General features: G+C 33.1%; 2 protein-coding genes across 8 annotated transcripts; one reads left to right on the forward strand and one right to left on the reverse strand.

The window, feature by feature from the left end:
• Positions 1–754: 754 nt before the first annotated feature.
• On the reverse strand, positions 755–8,007 carry LOC130656185 (N-terminal kinase-like protein). Of its 2 annotated transcripts, none has more exons than XM_057459012.1 (20): positions 7,860–8,007; positions 7,689–7,748; positions 7,524–7,604; positions 6,738–6,851; positions 6,427–6,632; positions 5,955–6,045; positions 5,646–5,801; positions 5,411–5,569; positions 5,077–5,184; positions 4,856–4,969; positions 4,533–4,622; positions 3,940–4,002; positions 3,637–3,825; positions 3,442–3,520; positions 2,897–3,013; positions 2,524–2,645; positions 1,877–1,945; positions 1,677–1,793; positions 1,441–1,584; positions 755–1,370 (listed from the first exon to the last, which is right to left on the reverse strand). In XM_057459012.1, exons 1-20 carry the CDS (start codon positions 7,992–7,994, stop codon positions 969–971), a joined length of 2,616 nt encoding a protein of 871 aa, XP_057314995.1. In that variant the 5' UTR covers positions 7,995–8,007; the 3' UTR covers positions 755–968. The 2 variants fall into 2 exon arrangements, with proteins under 2 accessions (XP_057314995.1, XP_057314994.1); XM_057459011.1 differs by having other exon boundaries at positions 2,524–2,654.
• A 5,264-nt stretch (positions 8,008–13,271) lies between these two features.
• Positions 13,272–21,524, forward strand: LOC130656811 (uncharacterized). Of its 6 annotated transcripts, none has more exons than XM_057459746.1 (5): positions 13,272–13,309; positions 17,844–17,957; positions 18,406–18,475; positions 18,973–19,058; positions 21,048–21,524. In XM_057459746.1, the coding sequence occupies exons 2-5, from the start codon at positions 17,877–17,879 to the stop codon at positions 21,351–21,353; spliced, it is 543 nt and encodes a 180-aa protein (XP_057315729.1). In that variant the 5' UTR covers positions 13,272–13,309; positions 17,844–17,876; the 3' UTR covers positions 21,354–21,524. The 6 variants fall into 6 exon arrangements, with proteins under 6 accessions (XP_057315729.1, XP_057315725.1, XP_057315730.1 ...); XM_057459742.1 differs by lacking the exon at positions 13,272–13,309 and adding an exon at positions 15,003–15,149; XM_057459747.1 differs by lacking the exon at positions 13,272–13,309 and adding an exon at positions 16,980–17,074.
• Positions 21,525–21,528: the final 4 nt, after the last annotated feature.

A 21,528-nucleotide genomic window follows, 5' to 3' on the forward strand; every position in this document is an offset into this window, starting at 1 on the left:
TATTGTTAGAATGGTAAATTTTAACTTTTTCCAATGTGTTGCTGGATGTATGCAGTCGAAAATGTGCGGAATTAGAAATTGGAGATGCTATCAAAAAACTAGTTTTCTGGATGAAGCCAAAGGGAAGGATGCCACAAATGGTATGTTATTTTTAACCGTAGCATTACTAAAATATCGCCGAAAAAGGCTAAAATATCTGATGTCAGCAATTTTGTGTTAATATTTTTAAAATGATCTGGCTCCTTGTTCCCAGGACCAAGGAGCCTGGTATGGCTTTAAGCAGATATGTTGAAACGTAGGTGCTTTCTCCGAAATATGCTGATTCAGTAAAATTATGATTATTTTTTATTTTTCACACTTAAAAAAAAGTCTATGAATTCAATTTTCGTTACTCTGGTCTGTAAAATAGACAGTAAATATTCTTTTTAAGGTTTTGGCTCATTTATTTACTCTAAACGATTGCTGTTGACCGATCTGTCTCCCATATGACAAGCAAGGATTGAAACCAACAACAGCGACCACAGTCGTCCTTGTATAACCGGGATTTTTAAGATTTCGCCTTTACATTTTCAACCCTTTTAATTTGGAGCAATACCTCGTCCCTTGCACCAACAGGCTGCATTCAACATACAGCGTTACTTCAAACACCGTTAAGAATACAAGCATTACGTACAATAAATTTATTTATTTCACATTTCCTGATAAATATATAAAATGCACAATCAAAACTTGTTTCACCTAAACATACGGGAAATCTGTTTAGAATGTCATAGTTTGATTTTTTCTGAATTTATTTTTCCAAATTTCCAAAATTATATTTCGATAAAAAATAAATATCTAATAAAATATTCTATCCAAAGAATCCTTTTTTCCTGTTAACACTCCAAATCATTAAGAAAGTGTCTACAAAATACCAATAAAATTCCGTGAATACGACATCAAATGTTAGACATGCATTAGATGAAACATTATCTGGTCGTCTTTTTAACAGCTCCAAGTTTTAAAGCCCCTCCTCCACTGGGTTTACCTTTTTTCTCTTTGTTTGCTAGCTCTCTTTGCATTTTCCGTTCTTCTCTTTTTCTTTGCAACTCTTCTTTCTTTCTTTCCTTTTTTAATTCTTCTTCAGATTTAACATAGTCACTATTAAAGTCATCTTCCCAACCCGCTGAATTGTTAGCTTCCTCCCAACCACTTGACGTATTGTCGTCCCATCCACTCGTAGATTCATCCCATCCGCTTGCAGTTTTGCTATCCGCCAAGTCGTTATTGTCTCCCCACCCATCCATGTCAGTTGTTCTCAGGGAAGCTCCTTCGTTGCCCTTTTTGGCGGTTTTCGACGAAGTGAAGGGTTTAGTTGAGAAGGCGGAAGTCTAAATGATATGGTTGGGATTACATAAGAGAAGCTCCTCTGAGATGAACATGTAACGACATACGACTTACCGTTGTGCTGTTCCATCCATCGTCCCAGCCGCTGGCAGGAGTGTTTTCATTCAAAAATTCTCCTCCACTGGTATCCATCCCAAGCAATTCAGCTACCGATTTATCTTCATCGTTCTTCTTCACGGATGTTTTTTTAGCACCAGCCTAGAAAGAAATAACACCAGGAGTACAAGTAAAGTATAAAAAAAACAGAATTCGTAATCTTAGCAATAGTAAAATTCAATCCTGCGACTTACCTTTTTACTGGCTTTGTTTTCAACAGCTGTCCATGAATCATCACCTTCCCAATTATCTGCTCCTCCCCAATCACCATAGTCGCTATCACTGTCATTTTTATCGTTATTTTTTTCGTTCTAAATGACATACGACAAAACATTACAGGACATGTATGATTTTTTCACTAAGACTTAAAAATAATCATTTATTGAACATTTACCCTGTTAGAAAAGCCAGGCAAATCTTCGCGAGCTGAAATCATGCTGTTTTTGATTGACGTAAAATCATCCTTGAAATAGAAAATATAAATTTTATGCTATGGAATAAAGAGTTAATCTGTGAATAACAATTGCGGAAGGAACGCAAGATAAGAAAATATGCTACATATACATTGTTGCCACTCTTTTTATAGAGTCAAATTTGAGTAGATGTAAGGACTTTTGATGAGGTTTTCGAGAAGATGAAGGGTACATAAAAAAATTAAGGAAATTTGGGGACATTTTAAAGGTGATGCTAGAAGTGAAAAACAAATTATTGCTATAATTGTGTAGTATTTCTATGTCTTTTACCACATAATATTGTAAAACTGAGGAGAATTGAGAAAGTTGTTATAAACTGCTTTTAGAGGAGATTTGAGGAGTTATAAGAAGACTTTTCAAAACTGAGGAGAATTAAGAAGTTTTGAGGAGGTGTGGTAACTCTGAAATTATTTGCAAGAGCTCGTATAACAAAAGCAGCATAGATTACCAACGCTTGCTTTGCAACCGAGACAATTCATGTACGTATCCATAAAAGAAACTGTGAACCTAAGAGAAACACGGTTGACAACATTATCAAAATATGACCAAAAAGACGCGCATGTTTTACCTGCGGATCCTGCCAGTCTTCATCTCCTAAAGCATCTCCGTAATCAGACATATCGGATGCATCGGATTCATTTTGGTTGGTTGACACCGGTGGAGATAAATGTTGCTGTTTTGGCTTCTCCTCTGAAGTTTCTTAAAAACATTTGACAATTAAAATTTGCTCGACTTTCCGTTGAACAAGTCAGGTTTTAACGGAGTTTGTAGAGAAAATGTTTTATCGCAAAAACAAATCTTACAATTAATATTACCGCATGACATTTATCCACAGTACGAATAAGGCAACTTTAACATTATTTTTATACTTTTCCATTCTTTAAAACTCAGACCAAAGATAGTTTTGACACATAGCCTGTAGTTAGTAAACAAAAGTCAACCTTTCTTTTGAGTCTGCGAACCTTCTCTGTTCTGTTGTGATTGATAGAATCTTGAAGTGAGCGAAGATACCGCCCAGCCTGTCCAGGTGCCATCCTTTGCTTCTTTTTCTGCAACTTCTAACATAAATATTCATTCATACTTAGATTTATAAAATAACTAATAGGATTTTTTAACATTGATATAGCGAGTTTGTTTGTTCACCACTATATAGGCTATAAATGTATAAGAGAGAACTTTCCAACTTTTTTAAGAGGGGTGTATTTTCATTAAAAATTGAAGAAAAATTTCATATTTGTCCAAAAGAAATGAAAACATTTGAGATTTTAAAGTGATGCCATGAGTGAAGAACAAAAACAAATTTTTGTTGCACCCATGTAGCTTTTTTATATATTTTAAAAATAAAAACATGCAACAGGCAGTGCAATTAAAATTGACGAGTGTTGTGGAGACGTGGAAATCTGTCTCATCAAAAACAGTACTTTATGTGGTAGGGTAATCGAACAATGATAAACCTTTTAAAAAATGTTGAGACACATAGTACTACCTTTATTGTTGAGAGCGCTTTCTGGATTACTCGAATACTTTTCCAAGTTGGCAACAAAATTTTTTATGACACGGAAAGCCTAAAACATTATTTATAACTATAAAATGTATTTCCAGAAAAAATATAGTTAATATAGCTAACTTTACAGCATAATTTTAAAGCACAACATTAAGGTGTAAGAAGTTATAAACCTACATTTCCTCGCACGGTCTTTTCCGGATCAACCGTAAGACAACACAATGCTGGTAAAATTTTCGTAGCAACCTCAGGCATGCTGTAATATTCTTGCGTCGCCGCAATAGCCATGATTCCTGCTGACCTAGCTGGCGGGAAGGGATCTCGAATAGCTCGTGTGAAGGCGGGAGCTAACACTTTCTGACGTGTCTAGGTATGACGGACTATTTATCACAAAGTAGAATAATTCTAATTTTACTTAAGTTGCATACACTGCCGTGATGAAGTAAAGAGTACGGGGCTAAGTTGACATAAATAACTTACTGCTTTCGACAGATATGGTGCAACCTTTCCTAAGCATATTGTTGTGTTGGTTCTAATTCCAGGCTATGATAGAAAGACAGTACTCACAATAAATAGTAAAACTGCCGCATTGGCAAAAAAAAAAAAAGTTAGTAAGATTGTATTTTCTGTGGTATGATGTTACCTTAAAATTTTTAAAATTTTTGAGGCCTTTTGAGAAACATTTTCGAGGAGGATGAATTGCGATAATTAATTAATGCCGCCAAAAAAAATTACAAATGTTTTCCACTCCGACAATATTTTGTAATTTAATGTCTCCTTTAGTGCTTTTTCACACTAAAGGAGACATACGGCAGATATTGCCTTACCATTATTCTAATAACCAGTTGTTTTTGTTTTGTTTTATTTTCTTACTTCTTTGGCAAACTGGTAAAACTTTAATATGCTATCATATTCCTTAGTCTTTTATAAATCTTGTAAAAAACAATTAAATTTATGAAAATTAATTAACATAAAATTATGTGGATTTTTTTCGAATTTTCCGTCTCAGAAAAATTTGCTTACTCATATTTTTGATCCGATAGCGGAACATGCGTAATACAAAAAAATCTTACTTGTTCATCCATCTGTAATTTTGCAAAATATCTCAACAGTTGATTATTGATGGTTTTCTCTGAAAGTTTAGGAGCCAACAACAACATAGCCTAAATAAATGAATTTAAGTTATGAAAAGATTGAACAACATATTATACATACACGTTTTTCTTTTTTATGAGACTCAACTTATAAATTTGATTTTTCAATTTTCTCAATGTTTCAACAGAACATTCGTTATCCTTATGTTTAAAAAAAATCAACAACACACTGTACCCATACCAAGTGATGTAAAAGAGAAATTCTTTTTCTATTATAAAACGACAAAACAGTATACACCTACCTTCACTGTCTGTTCTCTCATTGCAGGTAATGTGTCACCAAAACCTGTTGCTACGCAACCAAATATTTGATTATCAACAACTGCTGGCTGAAGGTGTTTTACAAATTTTTCCATCTAAATGGATATTAAAAGGAATGGAATAAACCTTTACTCGTCACAACAAAGAAATCCATATTAAAAATAAAAATAACTAAGAATAACAGATTCTTTTGTGAAGTTACCTGTTGTAAAAGTTGTATCCGAGTTGCACGATCATTTGATGAGAATAGTTTTATTATACAAGGTAATATTTTTGATTGATATGCAGCATCATCAAGAAGAAGGCCAACCTAATGATCAATCAAGTAATAAAAAATGTGTGTTTTGATTGAATAGCCAAACATAATGCATCATTAAAACAGAAACCAATTGTACTTTTGATTAAGAGAATATTACAAATCAAGATGTTGAACATCAGGTCGCACTGAAATCCTGCAGGCAAAATTTTTCTTTAAAAAAAACACTTTGCGATCACAAAAGCAGAAAACAGTATACAATTTTTTTTACACAACTAACCTTAAACAGTGGTGAAAGAACAGCAGATCCTGCTGAGCCGAACTCAAACGCATTTAACAGTTGTGGCAACACTTTGTGGATACAAAACTGTTTGGGAAAGTTATCCAAACTTTTATCAAGTGACAAGAAAAATTCTTTTTGTTCAGCTTGATCTTTGATCTAAAAATAGTTTTGCACAAAAACAATTCTGCAAAATACATTAACAGTATCAATAAGACAAGGAAACAGATGTTACCTGGATTTCTTGCAGAAATAAATTAGCATTTATAAATTCGTTCTTTAAGAACTGTCCAGGCTTTGTACATTTTTCTAGAAATACTTTCGGGTTCGTTCGATTTTTTGGGTTTGCACTCACCAAGTCACAATAATGTACAACTAGTGGTTTTGGAATCTTGAAGTAAAATAATGAAATTATAATAACATGCATCATATGTCAGCCAGAGTATATCAAATGACTACATAAGTGTGATACTACCAGTCAGGTGCAGTTTTTTATGTTCTTAAATTTTGATAAATAAATATATCTTTATTTATAATAACATACTTTGTTTATATTCTTTAAATCAGATGCATTCTGCAATGCACCATTATAAATCTCCCATATTAAACAACCAAGCCCCCAAGCGTCAGTTGACCTAAAGAAATATAAATGATTATTACTTTAATTACGTTTAAAATGTGCTTGAAATGCCTAAATAGTGATGAACATAACACAAGCCACATGTTCTTTAGAAACGGGAAACAGAATCTTTCATGCTCCATGAAAAAGTCTAATCAGAGAGAGCGGAAGGTAAATTTTGAGTTTTTTGTTGGAAATTCATCCTATATGTTAATGTGTTGCAACCGGTATTAAGTTCTGTTTATCAATTTCCTGCTTAAGGGAAAAAAAACTAGTGAAATTTATTTTAATGGAAACAATGTCAATATTCCTTCTCGCTATTCTCACTCCACTATTTGAAGATATTATGTAAAAAAACATCAAAAAAATAGGCTACAGCATTGAGAATCCAACTTACCATATTTCGTTTTTTCTGCCATCTCTTTTATTTGGTGTGTCATAACGTGTCAAATACGGCAGTTTTGCAACACCATCACTATTTACAGGGTGAACATATTCCACACCACCCAGTTTCCATTCGCCATCCAAACCAACAAAAATGGAAAAAATATTCAGATTGTCATGAATAAGGTTCCCGTTGTTTATCAAAAAACTCAATCCACTCTAAACAAAATAAGTTACACAATGGTATTAAGTTTTAACGTTTTTTTTTATAATTTCAAGTTTATTTTCATTTAAAAAAATACAAAAAATTATGGTAACACTCACAGTGACTTGATGTAGACCCCAAGTGATAAGGTTAGCATTTCGACCGTCTTCTTCATCCAGAAATGTTGATAATGGAATAACTGGTTCAGTAACAACATATACCAAGTTTTCTGACTGTAAAACATTATAGAGTATTTATATGTATATGTGTATATAATATGATGTAATATTGTTATACAATCAAAGTTTAAAAAATATAACTATTTATATCTGTTTGTTGTCAACCACCTCAGTTTTACCTCAGTTTTAACAAACGTTTTGCATCTATATTATAATACCTGCATACGTCTGTCCGTCCGTCCGTCTGTCTGTCACGCAAAATGGTAGCTTAGCAGCGCAGGTAGCGAGACGCACGCAATGCGGTATAAAAAGGACGGGCGAACCCGTTGATTTTTCCACAAGCTAACGACTAGTGTATATAAATTTCCACAAATCAAGAAATCAAGATTTTTGTGTTTTAATTATGCTGCCTTATATAATTGGAAATCACACAAAGATATTGGAAATGTTTATAAAAACACAAAATGTAGAAAATAAGAAGCATACTGGCTTATACAGTTACAGTCAAAATTTGCATATTCCTCCAAATGAACATTGGATAAAATAATTATCTAAATTATAATCATTGACTTTCCATTTGTGAGCCCCAGAGGGTAACTGTTGGTAACTTTAGCAGATGTGGATTTTTACACATGCTATTATTTTTGTTTGGAAAAAATTATATTATATATATACATTTCTAATTGCTATTTTAAACTTGAATACAAAAAGAAAGGAGTAACTCACTTCAAAACCATCAATGTATTTAATAATGTTTGGATGTCGCAGTGTTTTTAACCTCTTATGAGAAGTCTTAGCAAGGTGAAGCTAAAATATAAACAATTATTAAAAAAATATATCAACACACTTCAAATTGCATAAAACAATGCCAAAATGTCTTTACCCATATACCTCATCGGGTGAGCTAGTTTTTCCATCACATGCAAATACTGTAACAATATCCCCATTTGTCTAAAGCAAAAATATATATATGAAAATATAAAATATAAAATATATATGAATTTAGTGTAAAAATTTCATGATTAAACTTCTAGTAATCTTCTAAGTTAATAAAATCAATACCCGCTTCTTTCCATGGTGAAGACTCCAGATTGATTTTGAATCAAAATTTGAGGAAAGCTTCTCTCCTACATCATATTGAAAATCTTTTCCAGGACCTTGTCCAGATTTCCCTATGAGATTCCAAAAGCCTTGCATTGTTATGAATTTGCTAAAAAAAAAATCTAAGGTGAGTTTTTAAAATTTTAACTAGAAATTATTTAAATTATATATATCTTTTAACAACTATACAACACATATGAGACAAGATTTAATTGGAAGTGAAACAGGCCTCTCAATTAGGAAAATATGGTAGCCATGGGATAAATTGCCTATGTTAATGTACAAACCCTTACTTCACCTATACAATTTAATAGTATAAGTAAAGTGCTTTTGAATAAGTTTGTTAAATAAATAGCTACACAGGAAAAAAACTTTAATAACGAAACAGATAAATTAAAAAAAAAATCAGTACATATATGTAAATATCAATGTCTTTTATTTACACAATTTTGTACGTTTGTGAAAAAATCTACCAATTACTGATAGCCGACATGCATATCCCAAGTTATGGGGTTGTCAGCAAAAATTTTGTAGGTCTGTGAGTCTCATTTTGAGAAAAAAAACTTATGTTTATCAATCCACCTGTATCTATGCATTGATAAAGTTTGAATGTGTATCCCTTAGCAGGTCTAAAATTACTGATGACAGAAAATGTTAAAATTTGCTATTGCTTAAATATGACATCATAATTTAATTAACCAATCTTTCAGCTCTATAATATAAGTCCAACACAATGAAGTAAAAATAATGAAGTCAATACAATGCACTTTAAACTTTGAGGCTAAATAACTTGGAATCAGGGTGAGTAACAAGAGACAACCTGGGACCAAATTGGGTAAGTTGCCCAAACCTGGGTCCACAACCCATTTCAAAATGATCAAATTGATGAAGTCATCAAAGAACCTTTACAGTGCCGATCGCGAGTAACTATACATGAGTATACGAGTACAGGTACATTAAATGCAGAGTACAGTGCAAGACAAGTACAAGTAATCGGCAAGTATACTACTCCATACCCTCGAGTATAGCCACTTCCGCATGCGATTACAATAAGTGAATGATTTGTGAGTACGTGTGCAAGTATAAGATAAAAACGGGAATTGGTTGTAGCATAATTTTTATCAATAGTTCACATTTGTCTGCTACCTTACACATTGTAAAAACTTTTACTTCGTATTCGCGTCGTAAGAAATAACATTTTATTTTACATTAATTTTATTTTTTGTTGCAACAAATTCTCTTTAGTTTACATAAAAATGTATACGTTGCTGTAATGGCTTTTTATAACTTTGAATTTATATCGCTAATTTCTCACTGACGAGGAAACCCTGTGCTATTTACATCTGCTATCTAAATGCTTTTTTCTCCTAGCTTAATGTTTTGTTGCTACATTCAAACATTATTCCTTTTTCTTTGCAAGTATGAATTAAACTCTGGAGACTAAATTAAGCCAAACGCATTAATTTTGTTTTGTAAGTAACCAAATGTAAAAACGTGCCCAGCAGAAAAATCTTGGATCCAGTGAGAATGATGAGCACCCAAATTTTGAGTGAGTTACCTAATTACTTCAAAATGGGTTGTCATAAATTATAAAGATAGCTTTCAAGTCTATAGTGCACCTATCAGCATTTCGCCGTTTTGAAAGTTTAAAGGAGCATTTCAGCTAAACAGCCTATAAAAAGACGTAAACATATAGCTATCTACTTTATGGGAATCTAACATTATACAGCAGTTTAGTACATCAAACAAAAATCTATATAATAATATGCTAAGTGTGTCTGTCTGTCTGTCTGTGACAGGCAAAGTGGATGTGTTCATTTTCCTTTGATCTAGCCGAAAAGGTTATGTCTTATTTGTTAAATTTTATGACGTTACAGCGCGACGTCAATAACACTACTTTAACGTCAATATCCTATATTAAATTAATGAAGCCATTACAGTGCACCTATAACTTTGAGGCCAAATAACTTGGAAATGAGGTAGTGACGTCAATGATTTTTCACCGCATGGGTAAATAGGGACCACCTGGGACCAATTTGGGTAAGTTTGCCAAACTTGGGTCCCCGAGTCCGTTTCGGAATATACGGGTTGATGACGTCATTGTTCTGCCCGGATAATGAACATTGGCCTGATTAAGTACGGCAGCTTGCACCGGTTAAGAACAGGGCAGAAAATACATAATCAGGGCAACATAATCAGGACAGGCCGGCTTATTACTCAAAAAATATTATTTGGCACTTATAAAAGGGACATATAATCAGGGCAGGCCAGTTTATATACGACAGTGTAATATTATTTCTCATTTATTATATAACGAACATAATCGGGGCAGGCCGACTTATGTATGACCCAGTCAAATATTATTCGAGACTTATAGAACGAACGTAATCGGGGCCGACCGGCTTATGGATGGCATTTTTCTATTATTTCTCACTTATTATAGAACGCACATAATCGGGGAAGGCCGGCTTATGTATGACAGTCAAAAATTATTCCAGACTTATAGAACAAATATAATCGGGGCCGACCGCTTTTATATTATTCGTCATCACTTCTGACAAGCAAATAGCCCTGGTGGCAAAGTTGTTGTTGCTCTCAAATGAAACAAAATTTCACGGCAAATACTAAATTTTGGGATTCGCAAGTTTAATAACTTTTCACCAAACTTAATTCCCGCAAAAAGAATAATTTAGGTTCCATGAAATTTAGTTACTTCAAAGTATATTATGCTGAAATGTATTTACTACAAGATTAGTTTTAAACTAAGAATTACGTCGAGACTTTTTACTTCCGCCATCTCTAGTTTTTAGGGGTGTTCTATCTTCCAGAGAATGTTTAATTCACAAAAGTTCGAAGAAAATGCCAATCACAGCCTGCCTGACCAGCCATTATATCAGCGTTCATAATCCGGTCACCACTACATAACCAGTGCAAAAAAAACATAATCGGATCATGTGTACATAATCCAGCTGTCCTGGTTGTAAACAGGCCGTTTTCGCAATCTGGGCAGAACAACATCACAAAACCTACAAACCCCAATATCTCTAGCTACAACCGTTTGTCAAAAGTTCATGTTCCTATACATTTTCTTGATTAGTTTTTCAAGATCTATACGATGAATTCAACGGGTATAGCTACAAATTTATAAAAAAAATATTTAGGTCTTGATGGGGCCATTACGTCAGCAAAATTTTTAAACCCGTCCTTATATCTCATTAACCGCTCATATTAAAAGCACATGATCATATACATTTTCTTGATCAGCGCTTCAATCTCTACACAATTTTTATCCTGGCTCAGTGGATTTTTCCACGGGCTTTATCGACTAGTATATATTATAACTTGACACTTTATTTACAATTTTATCCGCCATTATGATTCGCGACATGTCATATTTGGCATATTTAACGGAATGGCTGTCTTGGGTTTGTGTTGTGCGCGTAGCCTGAACTCGACGCCTGACCCTTTTCATTAAGTTGCATTCGATTTGGCCTACATCTATAGTGCGACCTTAGGTTGTTGAACAATGCTTCCTAGAGAATGTTAGGATTATTTTTAGTTTAATTTTGCTTCATAATAAATTTTTATTAAATGTTCCGCAGGCTACCTTGTACCCAGGGCTTTTTAGGTTTTTGTTGACTTACGCAATTACATTTTTTTAAGAAACTTAATAACATAGTTAGTACTACATTGACCAAGACATAAAAAACGAGCAGAAGAACTAGAACAAATTAAAAACTTTGCCAGAAAAAATATTTCCTAAAATAAACTCAGAGCCACTCTCGTCCCCAGGGTTTTTTGTCTTGGGAACGAGGGTGGACTCCAGAGATTTAAAAAAAATATAACGAAGTAAAATATTTTCGCGTGGAAAATCTTTTTTAATTTGTCAAACCTATGAGGATAGAAAATCCTAGCCAGATCTAAATAAGTTTTTAAGATGAGGAAGTGAGTTTAGATTCTTTTAGCATCAATTTTGTACCAAGTAGTTAACGTGAACACTTTGTCATTTATACAGGATAAAAAACGTCAGTTTCTAAATACATATTTACAAAATATTTTATATAAAGAAACTGTTATCAGTGTTTGTCCTGTTATAAGCTTAAAAATAAAACATAAACAGCATAAAGGTAGAAAAGACTAAAAATGGTAAATTAAAGGGTAAAATAAGTAAGAATACTGAAAAAACATTACGAATAAGATATGGAAAAAGACAGTGAATTGTGGAAATTAACTCCAGATACACTGGGGAAAAATTAAGTTCTTGACAAACATAAGATAAAAGATAAAAGTCTGTTCAGCATACATAAAAATCGAAATAAAATAGTGTTAAAATAAGACTAGAATAATTATTGTAGAAGCGATTTTCGTTAAATAATTTAGCACCACCAATCTCTACCATATTCATAGGACCAAGTCTTGATGTCCCACAATGTTTAGCATAATTTTTTGTCCAGCACAAATTTTGCTTGCAACAGAGCATTTTTCATCCAAATATTGGACAAAAGTGTTTTGACAATGTAATGTAAGTTGAAGGTAAAAAAAAGAATATACGAAGGATTTTATATCTCACATTCTTCTCTTATATAAAATAACAACCTATTGACTCACTACAACTGCAGGGTGTAATGCAAAAGCCTATATGCGTGGCGGAATGGACAAGTCAACGCTGCATGGATTATACATAAAATCCTCCTCATGCTTTTCTTAAAATTACTTAAATACAGCTTAATACGCCAGGATGTGTTTGTTATACTTTAACAGAGAAAAACATTAGTTCCACAAAAACTCAGTTTTAGATAACTATTTTCTATATGTAATTTTGCAGGGTAAATTTAGGGTAAATCCTTGCCTGTACGTTACATGACAAACGTCGCACAGTTATACACGTTACATTTTATGCATATCTTATCTAAGAGTATGCCACAAAAATCTTACAAGTCATAAAATATTGGTACCAGTAAATATGTAGTCGACGTATGATGATTTGAAAAAAGCCACTGAGGTTAGTAATGTTAGGGTACCGTGATATCATAATTTTGTCTAATTCAACCTCGTACCCAAGGCTTTTTTACGCCTATGCTATGCTAAAAAAAGCCTTGGTGATTATTAATTGCTCTTTTTCTACATCGTATGTTTAATATCACAAACTAAATGTTCAGGCTTTTAAGTAAATTTAATGTCGTGTTATTTAAACCTACAGAACGGCCCTATTTTGGAGCCCTAGAGACGAGTTTGAAAATTTTTATAATAAATAATTTGTCATCTCACATGTCCTAATGTCACGAACTGTCCCAAGTTAATTAGAAAGTAAAAAATTTCATTACACATTGTTCGGTTTATATATATATATAGCTATTTTAACAGTAAAGCAGTCAGAATTCATAACGAGGTTGACAAAGAACGTAATTTAAGTAAGTAGCTTTTTTGATTGTGTCAAAAGAACGCGCTGATTTGCAACGTATCCTGGACACAAACTCTTTATAGTAAACTAACTAAATTCTTATAAGAATGTTTAAAATGATCCTGGTACTGAAACTCTCTTAGATTTTGTAATTTCAGTATCCAGATATTCTTGAGACTTCCTTAACTAAAAATGCTGATATAAGCGTAAAAAAGTTTGGGTAGAAGGGTTGGGTGGGTATTATTAGACCGTTATCACCGGATGTCTAACTTGTGTAGTCTATTGAGGCGCTATGAAGTTGGCGTTAAAAAGCGAATTTCTTGCTTGCTGACGATTCATAATCTACACATTTTCTTCCGGTGTTTAAATAGCTAGCTTAAGTAGCTACGCAGATGTTCAAAACAATAAATTTATTGTTAATGTTGATATTCTTTTGCAGATAAAATAAAAAGCTCCTGCTACCTCTAAAATATTGTGTTCTTAGAAAGCGATTTGAAAGAAAGAAATTTGTATTTAGTGTGATATCGGTAAAAAGCTGTTAAGAAAAGCTTATTTCCGTGAAAAATTTTTGCTGTTTAAAATTTCATTCTTAGGAACGTGATGTTATGCGTTTAACAATACTAAACAAACTTTAGTCGTAAGGTTTTAACCAAAAGATAAGATAAGAAAATCAAAAATTCTGTATTTGTGAGAACTTATTCCTATGAGTTATGTTGTTCCAAATTGTACAGTTTTCTCCCTCTACATCGTGTTATGTTTGTACACTTGCACTTTTGTTTTAGCGAGTCTCAGGAGTCTTTCCCACCTTGGTTTTTCCTTGAGTATTAGTATACATGTGATTGGCTGTTTTTTAAGTGTGCGCACCGCGTACAGATCGAAGGGCCACAAGAGTTGAACGTGACATCAACAAGTTCATCTCCACAAACAGTTACCCCGGCTATTTGTAAGTTATGTTGTCACAATTTAACCTTGCCAAAGTTCACTGTTCATAGGTTATAAGGTTAGATCATAGCCATAAGAAAAAAAGATATGAATATGGTTAGATCGAACCGTCTGAAACATCTAATCATTGAACTTCAGAATGATAATTTTTCTTAAATTTTGGGTTCTTTGTGGGCCCTGGAAGTAGATTATTCCCTAGAGCAGACGTGTTAGGGAGGGGGAGTGATGGAGGTGGCTTAACAACTATGTTGCTAGACCTCTCTTGCAACAAGGTCTTATGGTTAAGATATTTAGCGATTTCAATGTACAACATAATTAGTTTTCTTCTTTTTCTGTTCCCACGCCATTATGTTGTTAGTCGGATCGTTTTTCGTATATCACCAACGACGGTAAAATGTTGGGAATTAATAACGAGCTGTAAAATGCACGTAATCTTGCCTTTCCTTCACGCAGCGCACTCCCAAACATCTACACTGCAGAATGAAAAACCATGTCGAATATGGTGGCAAGGAAGTGATTGAGGTGGAAAAACAGAACTTTTGTAATTTTTTGTATTTGCCACAGATACTTGCGAAACGGATCCTTTTTTTGCTTAATACTACATATTTAAACATATTGAGATTATTCTGGAGTGGGAGTTATGCATAAAACTCACTTAGATACCATGGCAACAAATATTAGTAAGCTTTATAAATCTTGATTGGCTATTTATTTCTCCCACGACAGCACTTTTAAACATAAGTTGCTATCTTGTCGTACATAAAATATTTATAATATTACAGGGTCTTGTATTCATATTTTTTTAAAAAAACTTAATGCTGACTCTTGGAATATGTGAAAAAAACTCATCTTACTTGCAACGTCATTGATGAACACCTTCACAATTTCTCTGAAAATAAAAGAGTTTGGTAAAGTTTTTGTTTATTTTTCTGCTTTGTTTTATCTATTTTATATGTTCATGTGCTTGGGAAAATCTTAGTTCAATCGCAGGGTATTTTGTGATAAGATTTGAAGTAGGCTTTTTTTCTGAACCTTTGTTTTTTATAGTGTATGAAATTTTATGATTATTTGGGGGCTTATGGGGTGATTGCAGGAAGCCGTGTTAACACAATAGTACTTTTAAGCGCGTTTGGAAAAAAGGCCCCATTGACATATATTTGGTATTTTTTAAAGGAATTCCTGCTATGATCACTTTTATTAAACCACTTGGATCTTAACTTCCAAACGGTAGAGGGTTAGAATAATTGTGCAAAAAGTTTAAGGTTTTTAATCAAATCCATTTTTTCCTTCACACGTCTTTTTTTGTGTTTCTAAACTTAAAGCTGAGTTTTTTAGCACTTTCAACTGCTAAACACAGAACCTATCGACTCTACATAAATTAAAAAGTATATGAAAGTGTTTAAAAGTTGAAAGTTTTAAACAATAATATATTCCTATCATAACAAAACCTCGCTGACCATAACTCGTGAAAGTAAGCATGTCTGAAGCATTGTGAAAAGCGTAATGTTAAACATCGACTTGTACCAAATGACTTTTTAATTCGATAAAGAGTAATACCACACCTTCACACGTGCACTTTTTTGTTTCATTGCTGCTTCAGTGCCTGACTATGAAGTTGTGATGTTTCTATTATTTCTGCAACAGAGTAAGCTGGCGTGTTTGTTAACAGTCTATGCATATAGCTAACATATTTTGTACACTTGACTCACGTAATATCTGTCAGTTTTACGTTTTTCTCTTGGTAATTATATCTCACGCACATACGTCTTTCTGCAAGCAACATCGTTTTTGATTCTCTACTTTATTCTGATGTGCTGTTTAAATTTGATTATAGCCAAAAGCGAATTATATGAAATTTTTAAATGTGGGAAATACTTTGTTCATCTCAGTAAATTAATAAGTGAGGGAGGGGATTGAACTAAACGCTGTTTTTTTTAATAAAATAGGGTTCCACCGCCCATTATGGATATACTATATTTCCAAATTTGAAAAATAGTTAAAACGATGGAACATACATAAACTTTGGAATAAAAAAAAGTCTTGCAAAGGATTAAAACGTGTAAACTTGCTTGTAGCTACTTCGATAAAAAGTTATTAATATTAAATTTTCTTTCTAAAATACCCAAATATGTGTAAGAGCCTGATTATATGAGGCGAGTTGGCTCGGTTTTCCCCATCTCTTTTGACAACTTGCTTCACTCATTGATTTTTAATAAAATCTCAAAATCTCCACTATTCCTAAGCTTTCCCACCCCACTTTGAAAATTGTGGCGCCACCCCTGATGATGTTATTATAAAAAAGTATATCGTGCTTACGCAAAAAAATTGTTGTAAAATGTAAAAAACTGATTACAAAAATTACAAAAGGATATTCCCTTTGTGATCTTTGTGATCATTTTTTAAAGTTTGGTTTCCATCTGGCGTTAAATAAGTATTTAGAGCGCAAGGAGGCTTCCATTATTAGTAAAATTAAAGGTGAAAGTCCACTTCGATTGCAAAGGACGATGTATTTGGCGCTGTGCGGTCGTGCCTCCAAGCGACACAATGTCCACTGAAAACAAAAATGCGCGCACAAATACATAATTGCGGGCATTCAAGCAAATTCATGGACAAAATTATGAAATTACGTAAATATACACTGTAATGCTCACAGCGTTCTGAAAATAGCTCTTCCATATTGCGTAATATCTCGCACTTTGATCCGTGCACCTTGAACCGACGTGCTAAAAGATGGAAGTGGACTTTCAGCTTAACGCTGATTAATTCTTTTTTAATTCTTTTCGTTGATGAAATACGTCTAAAATATCGACGGGGAAAACGGTCAAGATTTTAGGTTCGTGATTTTTTTGTAAAACGGAACGAATTAATGTATTATCTTTTGAAGATAAACATTTTTTGTCCGCCGTTTGGAAGAAAAATGCTTGTAGAAATGGTTTTTGCACACGTAATATGCTGAAATTTTTTTATACATAAGTGTGTTCGCGCTAAACTGTCGTTAAATTTCAAAAGACTGATTTTTAGCCTGCGCGCTAATTCGAGTTAAAACTGGTTCGCTAATTATCTATCGACGTTTCCATTAGATGTTAAAAATTAACGCTAAATTAACGCCAGAGGGAAACCCAGCTTAAAAAGTAACTTGATAAAAACAGATTTCTATTAATTTATAATCTTAGTGTAAACAGAGCCTTGCGACATGTATTATTTATTGAGTAATATAAATGAATATTTGTGTACGTTCTCATTTGCTTGGCAACTCACATAGAAACAAGAGAAAAATATATTATAACGTAAAACTTTATTAAAACAATAATATGCTAGACTAGTGAATTTTCGAAAGCCTGGCGTAGAACAATATAACGAAATCAACCAATCAAAAGAGCTTCAAACATACTCAAATTCTATTTGAGGCATGAAAAAATCTACTTGTCGAGTGTAGCTCGCTTTTTATTTTTAGGCGAAGAAAAAAAAAACGTGCGTGAAAAGAGTTGAGTTTTGATAAAACATTTATAAACAAGGAATTACACTCCGAGAGAGGTGGTGACTTTTTCTTTAGATTGTCCTCTGTTTTTATTAATATTTTTTGTTCCTTTTATTTCGTTTAGACATGAAAACAAGCAGAAGCGCTAGTCTTTCTGATGAGTGGGAAAAAAATAATATCTGAGAAAAATAACAAGCTTTTGAAAATGGATCAACTTTGTGTCGCTTGTAATAAACTTGTAAGTACTGTAAAAAAGATTGCTTGAGCAGATAATTTATTTCAAACATAGCAAGTCTGCGTTCTGAGAGTTCTAGCCACAATCTGTTGCAAGCAAGATATCACAAAAGCCTGGGATGTAAAAAAACTTGTCTTTTCAAACCCTTCTTTATGCTAAAGTCTGCGGTAAACCTGCAACCTCATTTTTCCCTTTATTTATTGAGATTTATTGCTAACTTTATTTAGGCATGTCTATTATCTCGCATAGGTAGTAAATGCGGAATTTTTTCAAAATAAAAACAAACTAAAAATAATTAAGTCGTTAAACAACAATGCCTGGAAAAATGACAACAGCTGGAAGAAAGTTGGCACGTGAGCGATTATAGAATATAAATACATACAAGGTTAAAAAACCCCTTTGATATATACTAAACATCATTTTAATTTGCACGTTGTTTATCTACATTTAGCATCCTCGACAAAGTACATCTTGCACATGTGGTCATGTGTTAAAAGATAGCATTACTGTTTTTAACGCAGGTAAATAAACAATCTATTTATTTTAACATTGTTTGCAAATGACTCACAGCAATTTTTTTCGTCTTTCAAAGCGTTAAAAAACAGAAACTTCCGGGGGTCGTAGCCAAACTGAAACCGCAAAAAGTTCCGGGGGTCGTAGGCAACTTAAAACCGAAAAAAAGTCCTAAGGAATTAAAACACTTTTTGATCATTCTCGAAGTGTTACATTTTTTTCTCCTTTGATTCCCACCGTCAACCTTACCTCTTCCCTAAACAAAAATATTGAACGCGACCATGATTCGCGACCCAGTCTTTTTGAAGGAACCAAAAAGGGTCTGGTGTAAGTTTCTTAGTTGGTTATAATTTCAACATTACCAGTCGGTCAACTGTACTGTTAGCAACTTTTAAGAGGATCTAGTTTCGCGAATTTTAGGCTAATTCGCGAAACTCGCTAAATTTTCTTCCCGCGAAAATTTCTTGTGGCGAATACGAAAAAATGATTTCATTTTTATTTTTAGACTTGGCATATCGAACTCGAAAATCTGTGTCTCTTTCAAGTTGCTCCAGCTCTGAAAGTTCCTCACCATCATCAAAACAGGAAAAGGTTTTGTAGCTGCTGTGTTTGATTTTTGTCAAAAGTAATTTTCCCGCACAAATAATCTTTGAGTCTGCAAATCTTTGTTTTGTAAGTTTATACTCAAAACTTAAAAAAGTAGATTTTTAACAACTTTCTTCTTAAGACTCCTCAAATTTCCTCTCCTCGTTTTTGTTTTCAAATTACATAGAATTAAAAATGCTACATTGTCAGAGAAATAATTTGTTCTTCACTTGTGGCAACCCTGTGACATTTAATTCCTGGTAATTCGCATCTCCACGAGATAATAGACTGTATTCTTCCATTTTTTTTTCTGCTGAACATACAGATCTGTTCCAAAATGAAAACTTAAACACTGCTTTTATATAAAAAACACGATTTTAAGAAACATAAATTTGAGGTTATGGATAGTTTCCATTGCTAACTTGCAAAATGTTTACTTTTTCTGTGTTATGTTTTTAGAAAATTTGAATTTGCGCTAAAATTAATATGTGCGAAATAGATTTTTTTTCACTGCGCCAAAATTAGTATAAATAAGGTAAGAAACATGCTGAACACAAAAATTATACCTTGGGAGTACTAATTTTCGCGGGTACATTTTTTTGCGAATTTCGCGTTTTTTTACCATTTTCGCAAAATTAAATGCCCACGAAATATTTCAAATTATTGTTAAATTCGCGAAAATTAATACCCGCGAATTTCTTTTTTAATTGAAATTTGCGAAAATTAATACCCGCGAAAAAAGCTAAAGTTATCAGGTAGAGATGATAAACAAGACAACCTTAAAAAAAACCGCGCATATATTCCCAAAACCTAATTGACTACAACTTTATCACATCGTTTGTTTTTCTTCCCAAACATGTTTCGAGTGTCTCTTGACCGAACTTCCGCCTTCTTTTTATTTTTTGAGCTTGACGAAGCCACACACGGCGTACATTTATTTGCTGATTCCCACGAAATCGTTCTCATGGATGACGGATAAGAACGTCCCCATCATGGCGTATGATTAGTAAGAAAGTGGCAATTTTGTTAGAACATGTCTTTTAATTGCTTCAATTTCCCATTTCGGAAGATTTCTCGCGGAATGCAAAGTTAATAAATTACATTTTTGTTATTTAAAGTCTACTTCCGCGAAAATTAATACTCGCGAAAAATCAAAATTTCTTCGATTCGCAAAAATTAATACCCGTGAAGTACAACTTTTTTTTTGACTTGCGAAAATAAATACCCGTGAAAATTAGTACTATAAATTTAGTAATGCACCGACTCACACACTTCCCACAAATGTGCGCCACAAAAAAGCATCTTTCTACCTTCCAACAACAAAATCTGCGACAAAAATGCAACTACAGTGGAATCTCTTAAAAGCGGAAACCATCGATGCAAGAAAATCCTTCTTTTATAAAGATGTCCTCTGTCAGGTTTTTCAAGCTGTGCTGTACAAGAATTGTAAATTAAGAGACTATTTAGCTATTTGGACTTAAAGCATTCTTCATACGAGCTTGTTATGATCTCAAGTAACCAGCACAGTTCATATTTGTTGGTGCTAAAAAGCTGTCATGGACATAAAACATAAAAAAAAAGTATTTGATAATGTAAATAAAAAAAAAGTACCACGGACTGTCTTATGAATCTGTTTTCTTTAGACGGTGTCCGCTTTAGCAGTATTCCACTGTGTAGGTTGTTGAACAGATGAAAAAGTATAGCTAGAACTCATTAACTTGTTGCACGTATAGAAAGTTTACCAATTACTACAGATAATCTTTTCGTGTTTTCAGTTTTTTTTAAACACTGCTGTGGTACCACATTTTACAATTTATACTGCATCTAGTGAAATACTTTACGTAACACAAGAAAAAACCTATCGCAAACCGACAAGTATAATAAATAAATAACTTCTGCCCTACTTGGAAACTTAACATTAAAAAATTACCACTACCGCCACTAAATTTGTTTCTAATGTAGAGAAGTATCGATCATTTTGTTTTGTTTTTTCAGGAAAAATTTAACTTCACGCAATTTCCACCTTATTCAACCTCCAAGAAAACAAAAACATGTAACTACAATAATAATGCAAATGAAAGTAACGTCAGGTCGGAAGTAAAGAAGAAAGCATCGTCTAAATTTCCACGAGTCATATACAGATGTAAAAGTTATAAAAAGGCGAAACCATCGGAAATGAACAAGCAATTTGATTTCTCCTTGTTTGATTCTCATGATCCGTGCTATCCAAAAGCTTTGACTGATATCAATGAAAAGATAGAGAGACAGAATGCTTTGTATAAAATTCTTGGCTCGTTGTGACAGGAATGTATAAACAGCCGTCAGGCGTATAACTTAAAACATACACGCTTGTTCACGACATTTTATTTAGTAAAAGTATTTATAACGTTAAAAATGAAAAATGTAGATATTCCACGTCATAAACGATCCTGAAAGAATCTTCTGAGTGCAAATTAAAAAAAAATTATTTTATCAC

The sequence above is a fragment of the Hydractinia symbiolongicarpus genome, chromosome 9 (assembly GCF_029227915.1).
Source record: "Hydractinia symbiolongicarpus strain clone_291-10 chromosome 9, HSymV2.1, whole genome shotgun sequence".
Lineage (NCBI taxonomy): Eukaryota > Metazoa > Cnidaria > Hydrozoa > Anthoathecata > Hydractiniidae > Hydractinia > Hydractinia symbiolongicarpus.